This window comes from Durio zibethinus, chromosome 20 (assembly GCF_047325235.1).
Source record: "Durio zibethinus cultivar Kanyao isolate XHJ-2024 chromosome 20, ASM4732523v1, whole genome shotgun sequence".
Lineage (NCBI taxonomy): Eukaryota > Viridiplantae > Streptophyta > Magnoliopsida > Malvales > Malvaceae > Durio > Durio zibethinus.
Genome location: NC_143181.1, coordinates 7,439,121 through 7,452,770, shown reverse-complemented (window position 1 = coordinate 7,452,770; position 13,650 = coordinate 7,439,121). Strand labels below are relative to the sequence as shown.

The 13,650-nt window shown below is 29.4% G+C and overlaps 3 protein-coding genes across 3 annotated transcripts; 2 read left to right on the top strand and 1 right to left on the bottom strand.

The window, feature by feature from the left end:
• Positions 1-1,280: 1,280 nt before the first annotated feature.
• Positions 1,281-3,680, bottom strand: LOC111315710 (uncharacterized). Its single transcript, XM_089749558.1, has one exon. It carries the CDS (start codon positions 2,891-2,893, stop codon positions 1,544-1,546), a length of 1,350 nt encoding a protein of 449 aa, XP_089605684.1. The 5' UTR covers positions 2,894-3,680; the 3' UTR covers positions 1,281-1,543.
• Positions 3,681-7,947: 4,267 nt separating this feature from the next.
• LOC111315709 (sm-like protein LSM3B) lies at positions 7,948-10,208 on the top strand. The gene is made up of 3 exons (XM_022917652.2): positions 7,948-8,144; positions 9,269-9,364; positions 9,955-10,208. The coding sequence occupies exons 1-3, from the start codon at positions 8,028-8,030 to the stop codon at positions 10,033-10,035; spliced, it is 294 nt and encodes a 97-aa protein (XP_022773387.1). The 5' UTR covers positions 7,948-8,027; the 3' UTR covers positions 10,036-10,208.
• Positions 10,209-10,349: 141 nt separating this feature from the next.
• LOC111315007 (cytochrome b-c1 complex subunit 6-1, mitochondrial-like) lies at positions 10,350-13,396 on the top strand. The gene is made up of 5 exons (XM_022916626.2): positions 10,350-11,059; positions 11,244-11,288; positions 11,522-11,606; positions 12,283-12,372; positions 12,467-13,396. Coding segments are annotated over exons 2-5 (210 nt in total). The 5' UTR covers positions 10,350-11,059; positions 11,244-11,286; the 3' UTR covers positions 12,500-13,396.
• The last annotated feature ends 254 nt before the right edge of the window (positions 13,397-13,650 follow it).

Here is a 13,650-nt window from a genome sequence, read left to right as displayed (position 1 = left end):
ATAACTTCTCATCTGTTTGGCCTCAATTAATCCTAAGAATCAATCCAAAAACACTTAGCAACTTAACAAAATACATCAGCATTAGTTCTTGTCAATTTTATGCAGCCCTACTAAGTGTCCCATATCATGTGTATGCATGAGTATACATATGAGAGAGAAATTTTCTCAAAAGGATAAGCTCAAACTAAACCATAATGGAATGATCATTTAGGGGAAAAAATTGAACTTCGATCAACAGGCATAAAACCTAATTTTCAAACTGGAAATAAAAATTGTGAGAATTTTTTTATGCATTACTAAATTTACCAATAACAAGCTCCAAAAAATTAGACTGAAGTAAGAGAAATCAAAGGCACTACATGCCTAGTTAAAGCATTTTATTCAAAGGAACACCTGCTCAGTAGTTTTTATTCACATGGAAGGAAGGAAACAAGTGATTTCCAAGCTTGTGCTCTCAAATAAGATGAATAAAGTTGATGAAGTATTCAAGTTGGCATCTTAGTAATGGACCAGGCTTCTTCTGACATCTAAATTGCAGGCTGCCTCTTTTTATTGAACTTTGATGTGGTTGTATAACAAGTAAGCATTTTCTGCCTATTTTGCCCCCATATGTATAGAGTTTGAGCATCCATTTATTGCCCTCAGAAGGAAACCTTCTATCACTTGAATATTTGGGATGGATGTGTCTTTTGTGTGCAATCAAGAAAACTATGTATTTTTGGAAAAAGATACGGAAGCTCCAGAAGCATCAACCTTCCATCATTTTGGTGCAAGTTCCAAACAGTTGGTCCAGCCAGAAAACCAGTCAATATCAAACATACTTGAAAGAACTATAAGTTAAACTCTACTAGAATCTTTTGAAAGCATAACATGTCAACTAGAAAGATCTAAACTTTAGTGGGCACCTACAAGCTGACAAAAGACTGAAGAGGGAAGACAACCAGAGCTGTTAGTTCCAAGAATACCATCCAAAATACTAAACAGCACGTCCATCTTAAGCAATGGAGAATTCTCTAGGAGGTCACCAGTATACACGAAAGTCCAAACACACTTACAACCTAAGACAAAAGTAGGAAGAAGATCATACCAAAAATAGCAATCATAATAAAATTAATCAATATCAACCAACATACAGCCTTATGAGTTTGAGACAGAGAGTTGGAACCACAAATGAACAAAAGCACACTTCTGAGCATTATCATGAAAAAAGAAAGCATTCTATAAAATACCCATGACTAACAATTTTATAAAATGATACATAACAAAAACGAAAGAGATACTTGGCACAAAACTCTTCTAGCATGATAATTCCATATCACAAAAGGCAAAACAACATATAGTACAAATTGTCATTGTCACTAGCTATGTTTACACAACAAAAGCAGCAGCAGCATAATTTTCAACTTAGTTTGCCCATTCTATATGCAATACTCCAGGATAAAATCCATAGCAGCTTACCAACAAGAAAATAATCTTGCATCCAGGCCTGCCACTGTAAAAAAAAAAAAAGGAAAAGGAAGTTTGAACTAGGAGTCACTTGGCCTTAGTCAGCAGCCAGTTCTTTTCGCTTCAACTCTAATGCCATTTGCTCATTCTCAAGCTTCATCTTCTCATTTTCCATTCTCATCTTTTCAAGTTCACGATCCCTTTTCTTACTAAATCTCTGCCACTTGAAACGTTGTTTCTCCAATTCTAGCATCTCGACTTGAATTTGTAGTTTCTGTTCTTCTAGCTGAAGTGAGCGAGACTCAATCCATTGCTTCTGTAACCAAGCAGCTCTTGGATTGTCAGGTGGTACTTGATTCATATCAGCTTGGGTGACTGGTGGATAGGAAAAAGAACTTTTGTTGCAGTCCTGAGAGTTTAAAGGATTCCGGAAACAAGCATCTTCATTTACCTGGCCTTGTTTTGACCTCTTTGCAGAGCCCCCTAATACCCCATACATTACCCTCTTATCCCCATGTGAAGCATGATCCTCCTCAAATTCATCATGATCATCTGTTTCCATATCATGATCATCATCATCATCATCATCAAGATCATCATGTTGATGCCTCCCTGCATCATCATTCTCATTATCATCTCTACTTCTAAGAGCCAATTGCAAGGAATGCTGCAATTGTGGATCAGGAGGCAGATGCAATCTGTTCCCATTATGATAAGAACACATCTCCTCATAGAAAAGATGCTTTGAGCTTAAAATTTTCCTCACATCATCCTTTTCTTTCTCTGTTAAGTAACCTATAACTTCCAAAAGTGATGGTTTCTCAACAACCTGACAAGAAGTTCCCCTACCGAGCATATCATTTAGTTTCTTATACCTTTTATTCAGGTCATTGAACTTATCCTCACACTGCTGAGGTGAAACATGATAACCCCTCTCAGCCATGACTTTTGACACTGATTTCCACTTACCCTTCTTCTGTAAAACTGCAAATTTCCTCCTCATCCCACCACCACATTCCCCCACTACATCCTCTCCTATATAAGACACTGCCGTAATTAGAAGTCTCACCATCTTATCAGTCCACTTCACACGCTGCCATGGAGATCCCTTCTTGCCTTTAGTTCCATCATTGTGACCATCAACACCCTCTTCTGTAAAGCTTGGTTCATCCTCATCACTCAATGAACTTTTCCCTCTCCCCCCCTTGTTGTAATCTATCATTGAAATGGTTTGGTCACAATTTTGCAAGGTCCCCATTGTAAGTGGAAAACCCTCATGAATAGAAGGATGGACAGAAGCACCTTGGCGAGGGTTAGGGTGGTGATGATGATGTATATTATGTGGGTGTTGCGCATGATGATGAACTCTCATTGATCCTTCTAAGTCAAGGCCTCCATAAGAGCCCCCATCAGGAATCATTCCTCCTTGTGATAAATTGCCTTCCATTACTTCTTCCAAGCAAACAGTTATGTCATTCCATCAACTTATTTCCCCTTAAACCCTAGTCTATAAATATTATTACTTGCTCCTTTCTGTGATTCAACCACTAAATAAACCAATATCAAGCATGATCATTTACTGTTTTTCACTTTTAAGACATTTGCAGCTACCAACCAAGCCAATCAGAAGATCCAAAAATACCCAGCTCATCAAACTAAACAAGCATCCATTAACAGATTTCTACCCCTAAGAACAAATCTCACAAAGAAGAAAACTTGATATATCCAATAAAACCCACCTTCAAAATCACCCAAAAAGTAAAGAAAAAAGCCACCCAACATCAATATTCATCTGACAGATAAACCAAACAAGATAAAATCTTAGCTTATCTCCACAAAATCTCTAATACCCAGAAATCCAAAAACAAAAAAAAAAAAAAAATGGAAAAAGAAACTTTCCTGAAATTAAGGCCAGAATCCAGGAGTTGGAATCATGAATACTCTGCTCAGCCTGAGTTCATTAAGGTACCCAAAACGAAAACTGAAGCAGAAAATTTTCTATTAGTTGCCAAAGAATTTTATATGTGAGCGCTTTTGGTTTTAGTGTATCGCTCCCTCTATCCTATAATGCTGCCCACATTTAATTTTTTTTATAAAATTGATGTATCATAACTTTTAACATTAAAAAATAAAAATTCATGAAAAATAATTTTAAAATATAAAAAATAAAAGAATTAGATGTTAAAAAAATAACAAACAATGAGACTGAAAAAATTGTTTAAAAAAATTACAAGTTCAATGTATGGGGGAAAATCTAATGGGGTCAATTTGATTATTGTAATAGATATAAACATAAACATATTTGAATTTGTTATGACTAGCAATTTGAGTTGTGACCATGTTGTGTATATATTTGAATTTGATTATTATAATAAATATAAACATAAATAATTAAATATATTGTAACAAAAGTAAACTTGATTGAAACCTTAATATATATTTTTATTAGAGATTAGAATGTGCAAATTCATGTGTGTTGGACTCTTTAGGGGCATCACCAAATATGGAGAATAATAATAATATATTGGCCCAATGGGCAAGGATTGTGTACAAGTTGAGATTTGAAATTCAATGTCCCTCTTGCTTTAGAATATAAAATAAATTGTAAATTCTTAAGACAAGAGAATAATTTTAAACTGTTTTCCCTCAACTTTATACAAGTTGTATAATAAATTAACAAACAAAAATTGATAAGATTATTAAAAATATGTATGTCTCTTTCAAGTCAAGTTGAAGAAGTTTCTATGTGAGATAATGAACTCTTGTGCAATAAGCCAATAAGTTAGGTTTGGTAGACAATTCTTGCCATTCTAGTTACTTGGATGACTAAAATAAGGAATTCATTTTGCCATTCTCAACTAAGTTTTTCCTTCTTTCTTTTTGTCGTCATTGTAATTTGTAGACTATTGCTAGTTCTATGATTGGAAATAAATAGAATATTTTTACAAATAATTTGTAAAATGATTGAATTTTTATTTATTTACATTCGTTTATTAAATTAAATAGATAATTTAAAATAAAATTTTAAGGCTCATTTAATAAAAAATAGCCCATCTCGAATATTAATTTGTTTAACTTATTTATGTTTATAAAAAAAAAAAAAAACTCATTTAAAACTCTAGTTTATTGTTCGATAATAATAAATTTATATTTTATTATATTTTTGTTATTATTTCATTGATTTATTAATATATTTATTAAAATTTTTAGTTGAATTATTTTTTGTTTGTGTGTGTAAATTTGCTTAAATATAATTTATTTATTATTTATAAACATATAATTTTAATTATTTACGAATACTTTCGATTATATGTTTGTAAATATATTTATTTAATATTTATGAACAAATTTATTTAACTTAAACAAATCAAGCTTAATTATATCTCATTTTAAACAAGCTGAATCTTCTATCAACGTGAATGATCTAAAACAATTTTAAAAATAAACAAATAATCACAAATAATTTATTTAAATTCAAGTCGTTTACAACTTTAAGCGTTTCTTTTCTCATTACCATGTGTGGATGATATATTAGGAACTTTATTTTTTTTTTTTTTTTGCTTCCTTTATTTTTAATATGAGGAGGTTTAAAAATTAAAAAAATGATGAAAATACTTATATAAATTAGAAGTAGAAATCATAAATACTACTAAAAAACATAAAATTAAAAAAAAAAAAAAGCTATAAATGTAGCAATGGCTTCCTATGATGCTTTTATCATACGCAAAACTTGGACCAAAGGCCTTGGTCACCCGCCAGCCAACCCCTTTGAGGGTGTAACGAGATACAGCTCCTAGGATAAAAAAACCATGGACTCTCTTTCTTTCTTTTCCTATGGTTATAGCTTAAAAAATATTGTACTAACTCTTTTTTTTTTCTTTCTTTTTTATTTATGAAGATTTAATTTTTAGAAAAAACAAAATTCAAACATAACTCTTTTAATTGAAATATCTATATTTTATGATTAGATCAAATTCACAAAGAAATAAGAAATAAATTTTAAATGTTTTAGAATTTGTGGTTTGATTCTCAAATTTATGAAAATCATCATTTAAAAACTTGAGGAGAAGATTGATTAAGTCAAAAATCACCTTCAAATGGTTTGCATCTATCTAAATGATCAAATAGTAGTTTGATATCTATCTAAAAAAATCTACTTGGAATGGATTGTTAACATATATTTACAAATAATAGTCTTGTATCCATTCAAAACCTTATTCTCCTATAAGCATAGGCAACAATAGAATATTTTAATAAAAAAACTAGATTTTTGCCCTCGAAAATGTCAAGATTGATAATGTTTTGTCAAATTTTATTTTATTATATTTATTATTATTTTTTATAAAAAATATATTTATTTTTTGAATATAAATAATAAATATATTTTATAGTAATTTTCATATGATATTATTTTTGATCTATGATATAGATTTATAATAATTTAATATACAGTTAAATCTTATATAATTAATTTAATATGTAATTTAATGGAGGTATTATAGTAATTTCCATGAAGTAATGGTAAGGGTATGTTGGTAGTTTCATATGTAGTTAAATTTATATCTTGTTAAAATTTAATAAAAATATTATAATAATTTTTGTCTTACGGTAAGTGGGACATTCCTATAATCATGATATAAAGGGTATTATCATAATTGTAACTAATCATGGTAGGAGAGTATTTTTATAATTATTGTAAGAGAAGTATTATAATATTTTTGACTAATTATGTTAGGAAGGTTATTTTTGTAATTATGATGAGAGAACATTATAATAATTTTGGCTAATTATGGAAGAATGGGCATCATAGTAATTTTAGACACTTATCAATTATTAATCAATTAATTAGAGGGACATTATAATAATTTTCCTATGAGATTACTTTTAATATATTGTATAAGTTTATTTTATTATAGTAATTTAATATATAGTTAAGTTTTATGTAATTTTTATGAGCAATGATAAGGATATTTAGTAATTTAAAATATAATTAATTTTATATTATGACAAAATTTAATATGTAATTTAATAAGGATATTATTATAAATTTCAAATAAAACATCACATGTCATTTTGTGGTTATAGTATGTGGGTTATCATAATATGTGGTTATAATAAGAAAGATATTTTCGTAATTATAATAAAATAAAAATTATAGTAATTTTAGCATAGGAGCAAAGGTATTATTATATTTTTGGGCTCATGTCAAATAATTGGAGGGATAATATAGTAATTTTTAAGAGATTACTTTTAATTATAGTAGGTCAATTATGATAAAAGAGATATTTTATAATTATTGCAAAAGATTTTATAATAATTTTAGATAATTATGGATAATTATGATCAGTGGTGGATTTTGACATTTACTTTAGAGTGGCAAATTAATATTATATCTTTTTTATAAAACTTATTTTATGAATTCTATCATATATAAAAATCAAAATTAGAAGATATTATATTAACTTGAAAATTTACATGTATAATGGATATGAATAAGTTGTTAAATATGACATTTGATTTGTAAAAATATTAATTCTACATAAGGTAATAAAAAGAGTGTAAAACAATTTGCATCAATGTAAAACAAATTTTCTTTCACACACACACATATATAGATATAAAAAAATATACTGATAGAAATAATATGTTTATAAAATTATAAAAATATTACTATGACAATATTAAACTTAAAAAAAAAAAAAACAAGACTTTCAATTACTCAAACTTTTTTTTTATTGTTATATTTTTATTCTTTTGGTAATTTACAATTGAATTAGAAAAGCATAAACAAATCAATATTTAAGTAACATATTTTTTTTTATCGAAGTAAGAAAATAAATATACTTTCAAAATAAAAAAATTAACTTTTGAGATTAGAAATTATAGTTTTTTTTAAGCATTTTATAAAGCGGTTTTAATTTTATTTTTTTTAAAGATTATAAGATGAGATAAAGATTTAAAATAAAAATAAAAATAAAAATAATATATGAAATGAAAAAAATAGTAAGTTAAAAAAAGAAAAAGAAACACACATGTATGTTTATTATTTAATTGGAGATTTAGAGTTTTGTTTAAAAAAGTAATTTGATTTTTATTAATTTTACATTATTATAATTTAAAACTTACCAATTCCTCACATCTTATTAGATATAAAAATCTAAAATTTAACATGACAATCACTTTTAAGAGATATATCAAATATGTATGTGTTTTAAAATTTAACACATGTAATTTTTTTTTTTATCCCCAAACTGTGATTTTTTTTATAGAAAAAATTAACAAATTTTGGATTTTTTTAATTTACTATATGAAAGCAAAAGGGTTGAACCCTTTTGGGAACAAAATGCAAAAAACTGAAAGTTAAGCTTAAAATTGTAAAAAATTGAGCTTGGCCCATTTGAGAACCTAAAAGGCCAAACCCGAAAAATCTGAAAACCGACAATAGAGTTAAATCGGGTAAAACGGGTTCTACCAAATATATTCGGGTCCTTAGTTCTTTCAAGTAGAAGTATTTTATTTTTTGCAGCCAAAACCCTTCGTTTACTGTAGTGTGGAAGAAAGGAGCAAACGAGAGAAAGCGAATGGCCAGCGAGGAAGAGAGCGCGGTGAAGGAGCCTCTGGATCTGATAAGGCTTAGTCTCGACGAGCGTATTTACGTTAAGCTCCGTTCTGACCGTGAGCTCCGTGGCAAGCTCCATGTACGTTTCATTTTTACACTTTAGGGTTCCCTTTTCAACCACTTTGAATGTTTAATGTTCAAATCCTTTTTTAGGATTCCTTTAAACTCTAGGGTTCTTTTGGGGTCTGTTGATTTAGCTTGTATCAGTTAGCCCTTGAGGATATTGCAATGTTTGTGTTCATTGTTTATGAAATGCTGTCAATTGCATGACTATACTTGAAAAATGTTTAAAGTCTAAACAGTCTGAATCAAAATATTGGGTGTCTTTTTTCCCCAAATTCCTTGACTGTCTTGTCCAATTTATATGCTGCAATGATGCATATTTTTGGGTACTGAGTAAATATTTTGAATCTTTCCTTTTCTTATTATGGACAGCTTGAAATGAAATTATTGTTTTGTTAGGCATGTTAGTCAATTTATTCGATACTTGTTAAATGTAAAAGACTAAAAGCTTATTTATGACACATGATACCGGTAATCTAAGTTATATTCTAGTCTTTTTTATCGCTTGATTCTTCTGCCATGTAAGTCCGTCTTTGTTTGTTTGAATTGGTACCTGATATCTGTTGGTCATACCATTTTAAGCTGCTGTCTGTTGTATCAAATCAGTGTGTTTTTAAAAATTTAAATGGAGTTATCATGTTGGTCAACTCCAACTTCATTTTCCTTTATATTTCCTTCCTCTCTCCTTTCACGGAAGTCTATGTGTTTATATCTTCCCTTATAGTGTTTGTGTAGACGGCTAGTCATATTGGGGGTTGGATAAAATGGAATGTTGGCCTAATCTGAACGTGTACAACATGATTTTGTAGTTTTGATAACATCCTTTCACTGGTTCACTGGAGCTCATGGCCATTCATTGTTATGATATTATTTTAGAGTCTATATACCGTGGTATTGCAAATGAGTTTAATTCTTGGGAAGAAATTATGAAAGTATGTCTAATTCGAGCCATTTTACAATCTCAAGTGTAGGCAATGATATGAATACAAATCACTGTGATTCTCTGAAAAAGAGTTTGCCGTGCTTAATAATATTAATGCAGAATTATATTCTTAGTTCTTGCCAATAGATTGGCCATAACATTTAGAAGCTTGTAGCTCTTCAGTGTGATGCCTAGTTCTTTTCTAATTTTGCTTGCAGGCTTATGATCAGCATTTGAATATGATTCTAGGGGATGTTGAAGAGATTGTTACAACAGTTGAAATAGATGATGAAACCTATGAAGAGATTGTTCGGGTAGGTTATTATTTCACTGTTCCTGTCCCACAAATTTGGAATGAGTATTAATTGTTTTGAAAGCTAATATTTGAACAGGCAATAATAGTTGAGTTTGATAAGTTTTGGCTGTGGTGATAATTCGTAACTTAAGAGCTCTGATGTTGGTATAGTTAAGCCCCATATTTGCCATGAAAAATGCTTGCATTTTGTTTTAGTAGATGTTGGCATTTATAAAGCTGTTTAACTTTTCATTCGAATTACAAAATTGTTTAACTTTTAATCAAAACTTGTTTCTACTTTCATTAGAGGAAAAGCTCTTCCTTCTCACTCATACTGGCTTGTTGTAATTAGTTTTGACTATGATTCCTTAATAGGATACTAATGCAGGAAGGAACACATTTAAAAGTTTTTGTCCAGCGATGAATAGAATTAACTCATTTTTTCTTGGTATTGCAAACATCTGGATTTGCAGCTGAAGCAAACATTAACTTCTCTATTGAGCTTAAGATTTTCAAGTGAAATGAATATCTGATTGGATAAAAAAAAAGAAATTTAGAGTTTGTTGTTTCATGTTTTTCGATGATTACCCTATTTTCCCCCTGTTTCAGACTACAAAGCGCACGGTTCCATTTCTCTTTGTTAGAGGGGATGGAGTCATACTGGTTTCTCCACCTCTACGGACTGCTTGATTGGGAGAATGAAGTTCCTAGCACACTTTCTGGGAAGGAATCACCTTTTGTCAAATTTACTACTAAGCTGCTGTTGCTGTATCGTTGAACCCTCTAAAAGATTATTGTTAAATATTGAGGGAACTGTGGAATATTTGCACTTTTTTCTATCATTACAAAATAGACTTTGTTGATATACGTGTATGATCTACTGTTTCAAGCTCATCCTCTTGACAGAAAGGGATAATGGACCGACCAATTTCATTGTTTGCCTAAGTTGATAATGTAGACCATTTGGACGTGAAATGCTATATATTATTAGGCAAGAGCGACTACTTACGATGACCAGTGCTGGGGCTGAAAGAAAGAAATTGGTTTTAACTATAGATTATACTTCATTTCATGGTTATTAATTGATCTGAGCTCTGCAGCTCAGAGATGATCAAATTGGCAGAGTCAGTGTGCAATTTTCAGGATCATTGTACTGGAGGTACGCTTTTTTCTTTTTTTTCAAGTCTGTTAATAGGGCTATCTCAACATGTCACCCCGGATCTGCTTTGTTGGATCAATAATAGTGTGAAACGCAGCACTTGGGGCCAGACTACTAGCACCAAAGTATCCAATCAAAGAAACTACAAGAAAAACTTTTGGCAAGAGAGTGAGAATAACTAGCCGAATTAACGCATCTAACCTGGAGAATTGCTACAAGTTTTTAATTTATTTAAAAGTTGCTAGAAAGTAAAAAAAATAATCATTTGATTTATTTTTAAGCAATTATTATTTAAAATAAACAGATAGTGTATAATATAATATCAATATGGATATAACCAAACCATTTAGAAGTCAAACACAGGATATAACTTGGTTGATTTTAATAAATTTAAAATTTAAATTCTAATACTTATTAGTAAGAGAGATTCTTGGGTTGTTGGTGTTATTTAGTGCAGGCGGGTAAGGTCAGCACAAATCTTTTCATTTGCATTTTCCTAGAAAAAAGCTAACAAACAAACCTAAGCCACCCTGGCTTCTGTATCTCCGCACAAAGGTAACATTCCTTTTTCGATCTTCACATTTTTTTTCTTTATTTGCTACACTAGATCAGTTAAATTTCCCAGTCTTTGTGAGTATTTTTTATTAGATTTTATCATCATCATGAAAAAAACTTGTTTTCCCATGTTTTCTTGCATTTTTATCGATGACGTTATTCCTTGTGCTGTAAACAAACGAAGAGGGCAACCTTGGCATTGAGGGTGCTAAAGAAATTACCCTAATATGTGAGTTGTTTTTTTTTTTTTTTAATTTTTATTATTATGAAATTTGGGAATAATCTTGAATGCTTCTGATTAGGATTGCTTTGTTAATGTTGGTGATCTTAAATATATAAGAATAGTCGACTAGGCTTGAGTCAAAGATGACATAACTACTTATAATGTATTGCTGAAATACGGTTTCTTCATGATTTTAGATTGTGTTGGCAAAATATTTCTTAACTTGATAAGTGGTGCAGGGCTGATGAGGGGCCAGTGGATCAAAAGAAATATCTTGAGGATATTTGCAAATCCGATTGTGCAAAGCCTATGCATGATTATGCGGTGAAGCATTTTCTCACTTATAATTGCATGTTCATTTTCTTTTATCTTTCCACTTTACCTGCTAATTATATAAAAAGTTTATTTTTGATATATTATTAATTTTTTTTTAATTTCACAAGCGATAAAAAAAACTAACAAATATTTTACTTTTTTTTAATTATTTTTTAATGCATCTTAAGATATATGTGTTTTTTAGTTAATTTTATTTATCACATTTAAAAACTCCATTATCGATGATCAAATAATTTTTCTTATACAAAGACAACTGAACATGTCTCATAGCTCCACAAATTAACATGTTTTTATAAAAAAGTTGGCAAAGTAAAAATAGCTTGAATCTCTCCTCCCTTGACTCAATTATCCAAAAGAAAAAAAAAATCATCAAATCATATTAAGGTGGCTATTTGCTGTGAATGGTTTTATGTTGGTTAAATTTTATGTCATCCATATGTAATAGAAATATAGAATTTGTTCAGAATCAGATTTCCCTATAACCAAACTTTTGTTTTTTTTTTTTTTTTTAATCTTTGAATTAAAATTTGTCATTAAAAGTTAGTGGTTTTTGTTTGGTAATTACTGAAATGGACTTCAGAGTTCTTGTGTTTTCCCCGAAATCAACGCTAAAAAGAGAAAAGAAAAAACTTTATAAATGTAAGTTTATTTTTATTTATTGCAGGAATGTATGAAGAGGATTTCAGGTGATGATACAGGAATCAAGCACTGCACTGGACAATACTTTGACTACATGGCTTGTGTTGATAAATGCGTAAATTGTCTCATACCATTGTTACTAACTATTAACAATGTATGCTTTATTTTGGTTGCTCTTCTTCTTAAACTTATTGTAATTGTGAATGCAGGTTGCCCCAAAGCTATTTGCAAAGCTGAAATAACTGGGAGCTCGCTACTTATATTAAGGATGCCTTTTCTCCAATTTGTTCTTCACATGCCCTTATATTTAATAATTTTAGCCTAATCTTTATTTGGTTAAATTTGTAGCAGCATTGGTTGTAATTCTTCCGCTTTGAGAATCTTCTCCTTTAAAAGTTTTTTTCCAATAAGAATAAAAGATCTTTCCTATTACCTATACTAGTTGTGCAAAACTTAACTTCGCACGGTTTGTTACAATAATTTTTTAATAATTTAACCATAAAAAAATTTATTACATTAAATACTCAATTTGAGATTAAACATTTGAATAATTGTTCAATTCAAAATTAAGAGTTTTAATTTAAACAAATAATAATAAAATATATTCGAATATAACAATTAAAGACACGGATGGATGAAGTTTGACGAGTGTATAACATGCTCCATTAATTTTGTCAAATGGCTAATATTTTTACGAAATAAGTTGACAAGTAAGATGATTATGTGTAAAAGATTTAAGAAAAATTATAAAAATTCATTTAATTTCTTTCTGAGTTTCCTAGCAACCAAACATTCTTCCTAGAATACATTCTTTCCCCTCACATTTCTACATTCTTGTCAAAATATATGAAAATACCACAGAAAATCTTCAAGCAACTACTACTAGAAAACTCATCAAAGAGGAATAAAATTTTAAATTTAACACAAAACAAGAAATACCCATCAATCAAACATAAAAATCACAAAGTATTCCTAAAAAAATCACAATGAGTAAAAAAGTTTTAAGCTTTCTTAAAAATCTTTGAAGTTAATACCTTTAAAACACTTAAACTAAACTAAAATAAATAAAAATTACCAAATTGATAAAAATAAAGAACACCCATAAATTGAAAATTGAAACCAAAAAACCTAAAAGGAGATTCCAAAAATAAAGGTCAGAAAAAAAAAAAAAAAAAAACACAATCAAGAAACCTTTAAGAAGTGGGTACTACACAAAACACAAAAATGAAGGGTTCAAGTGAGAAAACATCACAAAATCGAGAAAGAAACTGAGTTTTTCATGGGTAACTCAATTGGTTAATTTGATGTTTGCAAAGAAATAAAGCAAAGAAAAATTTTGAAATTTTTGGAATTTATTTGTTTAATTGGGTAAAATTGTTAAGGGTAAGAAGGT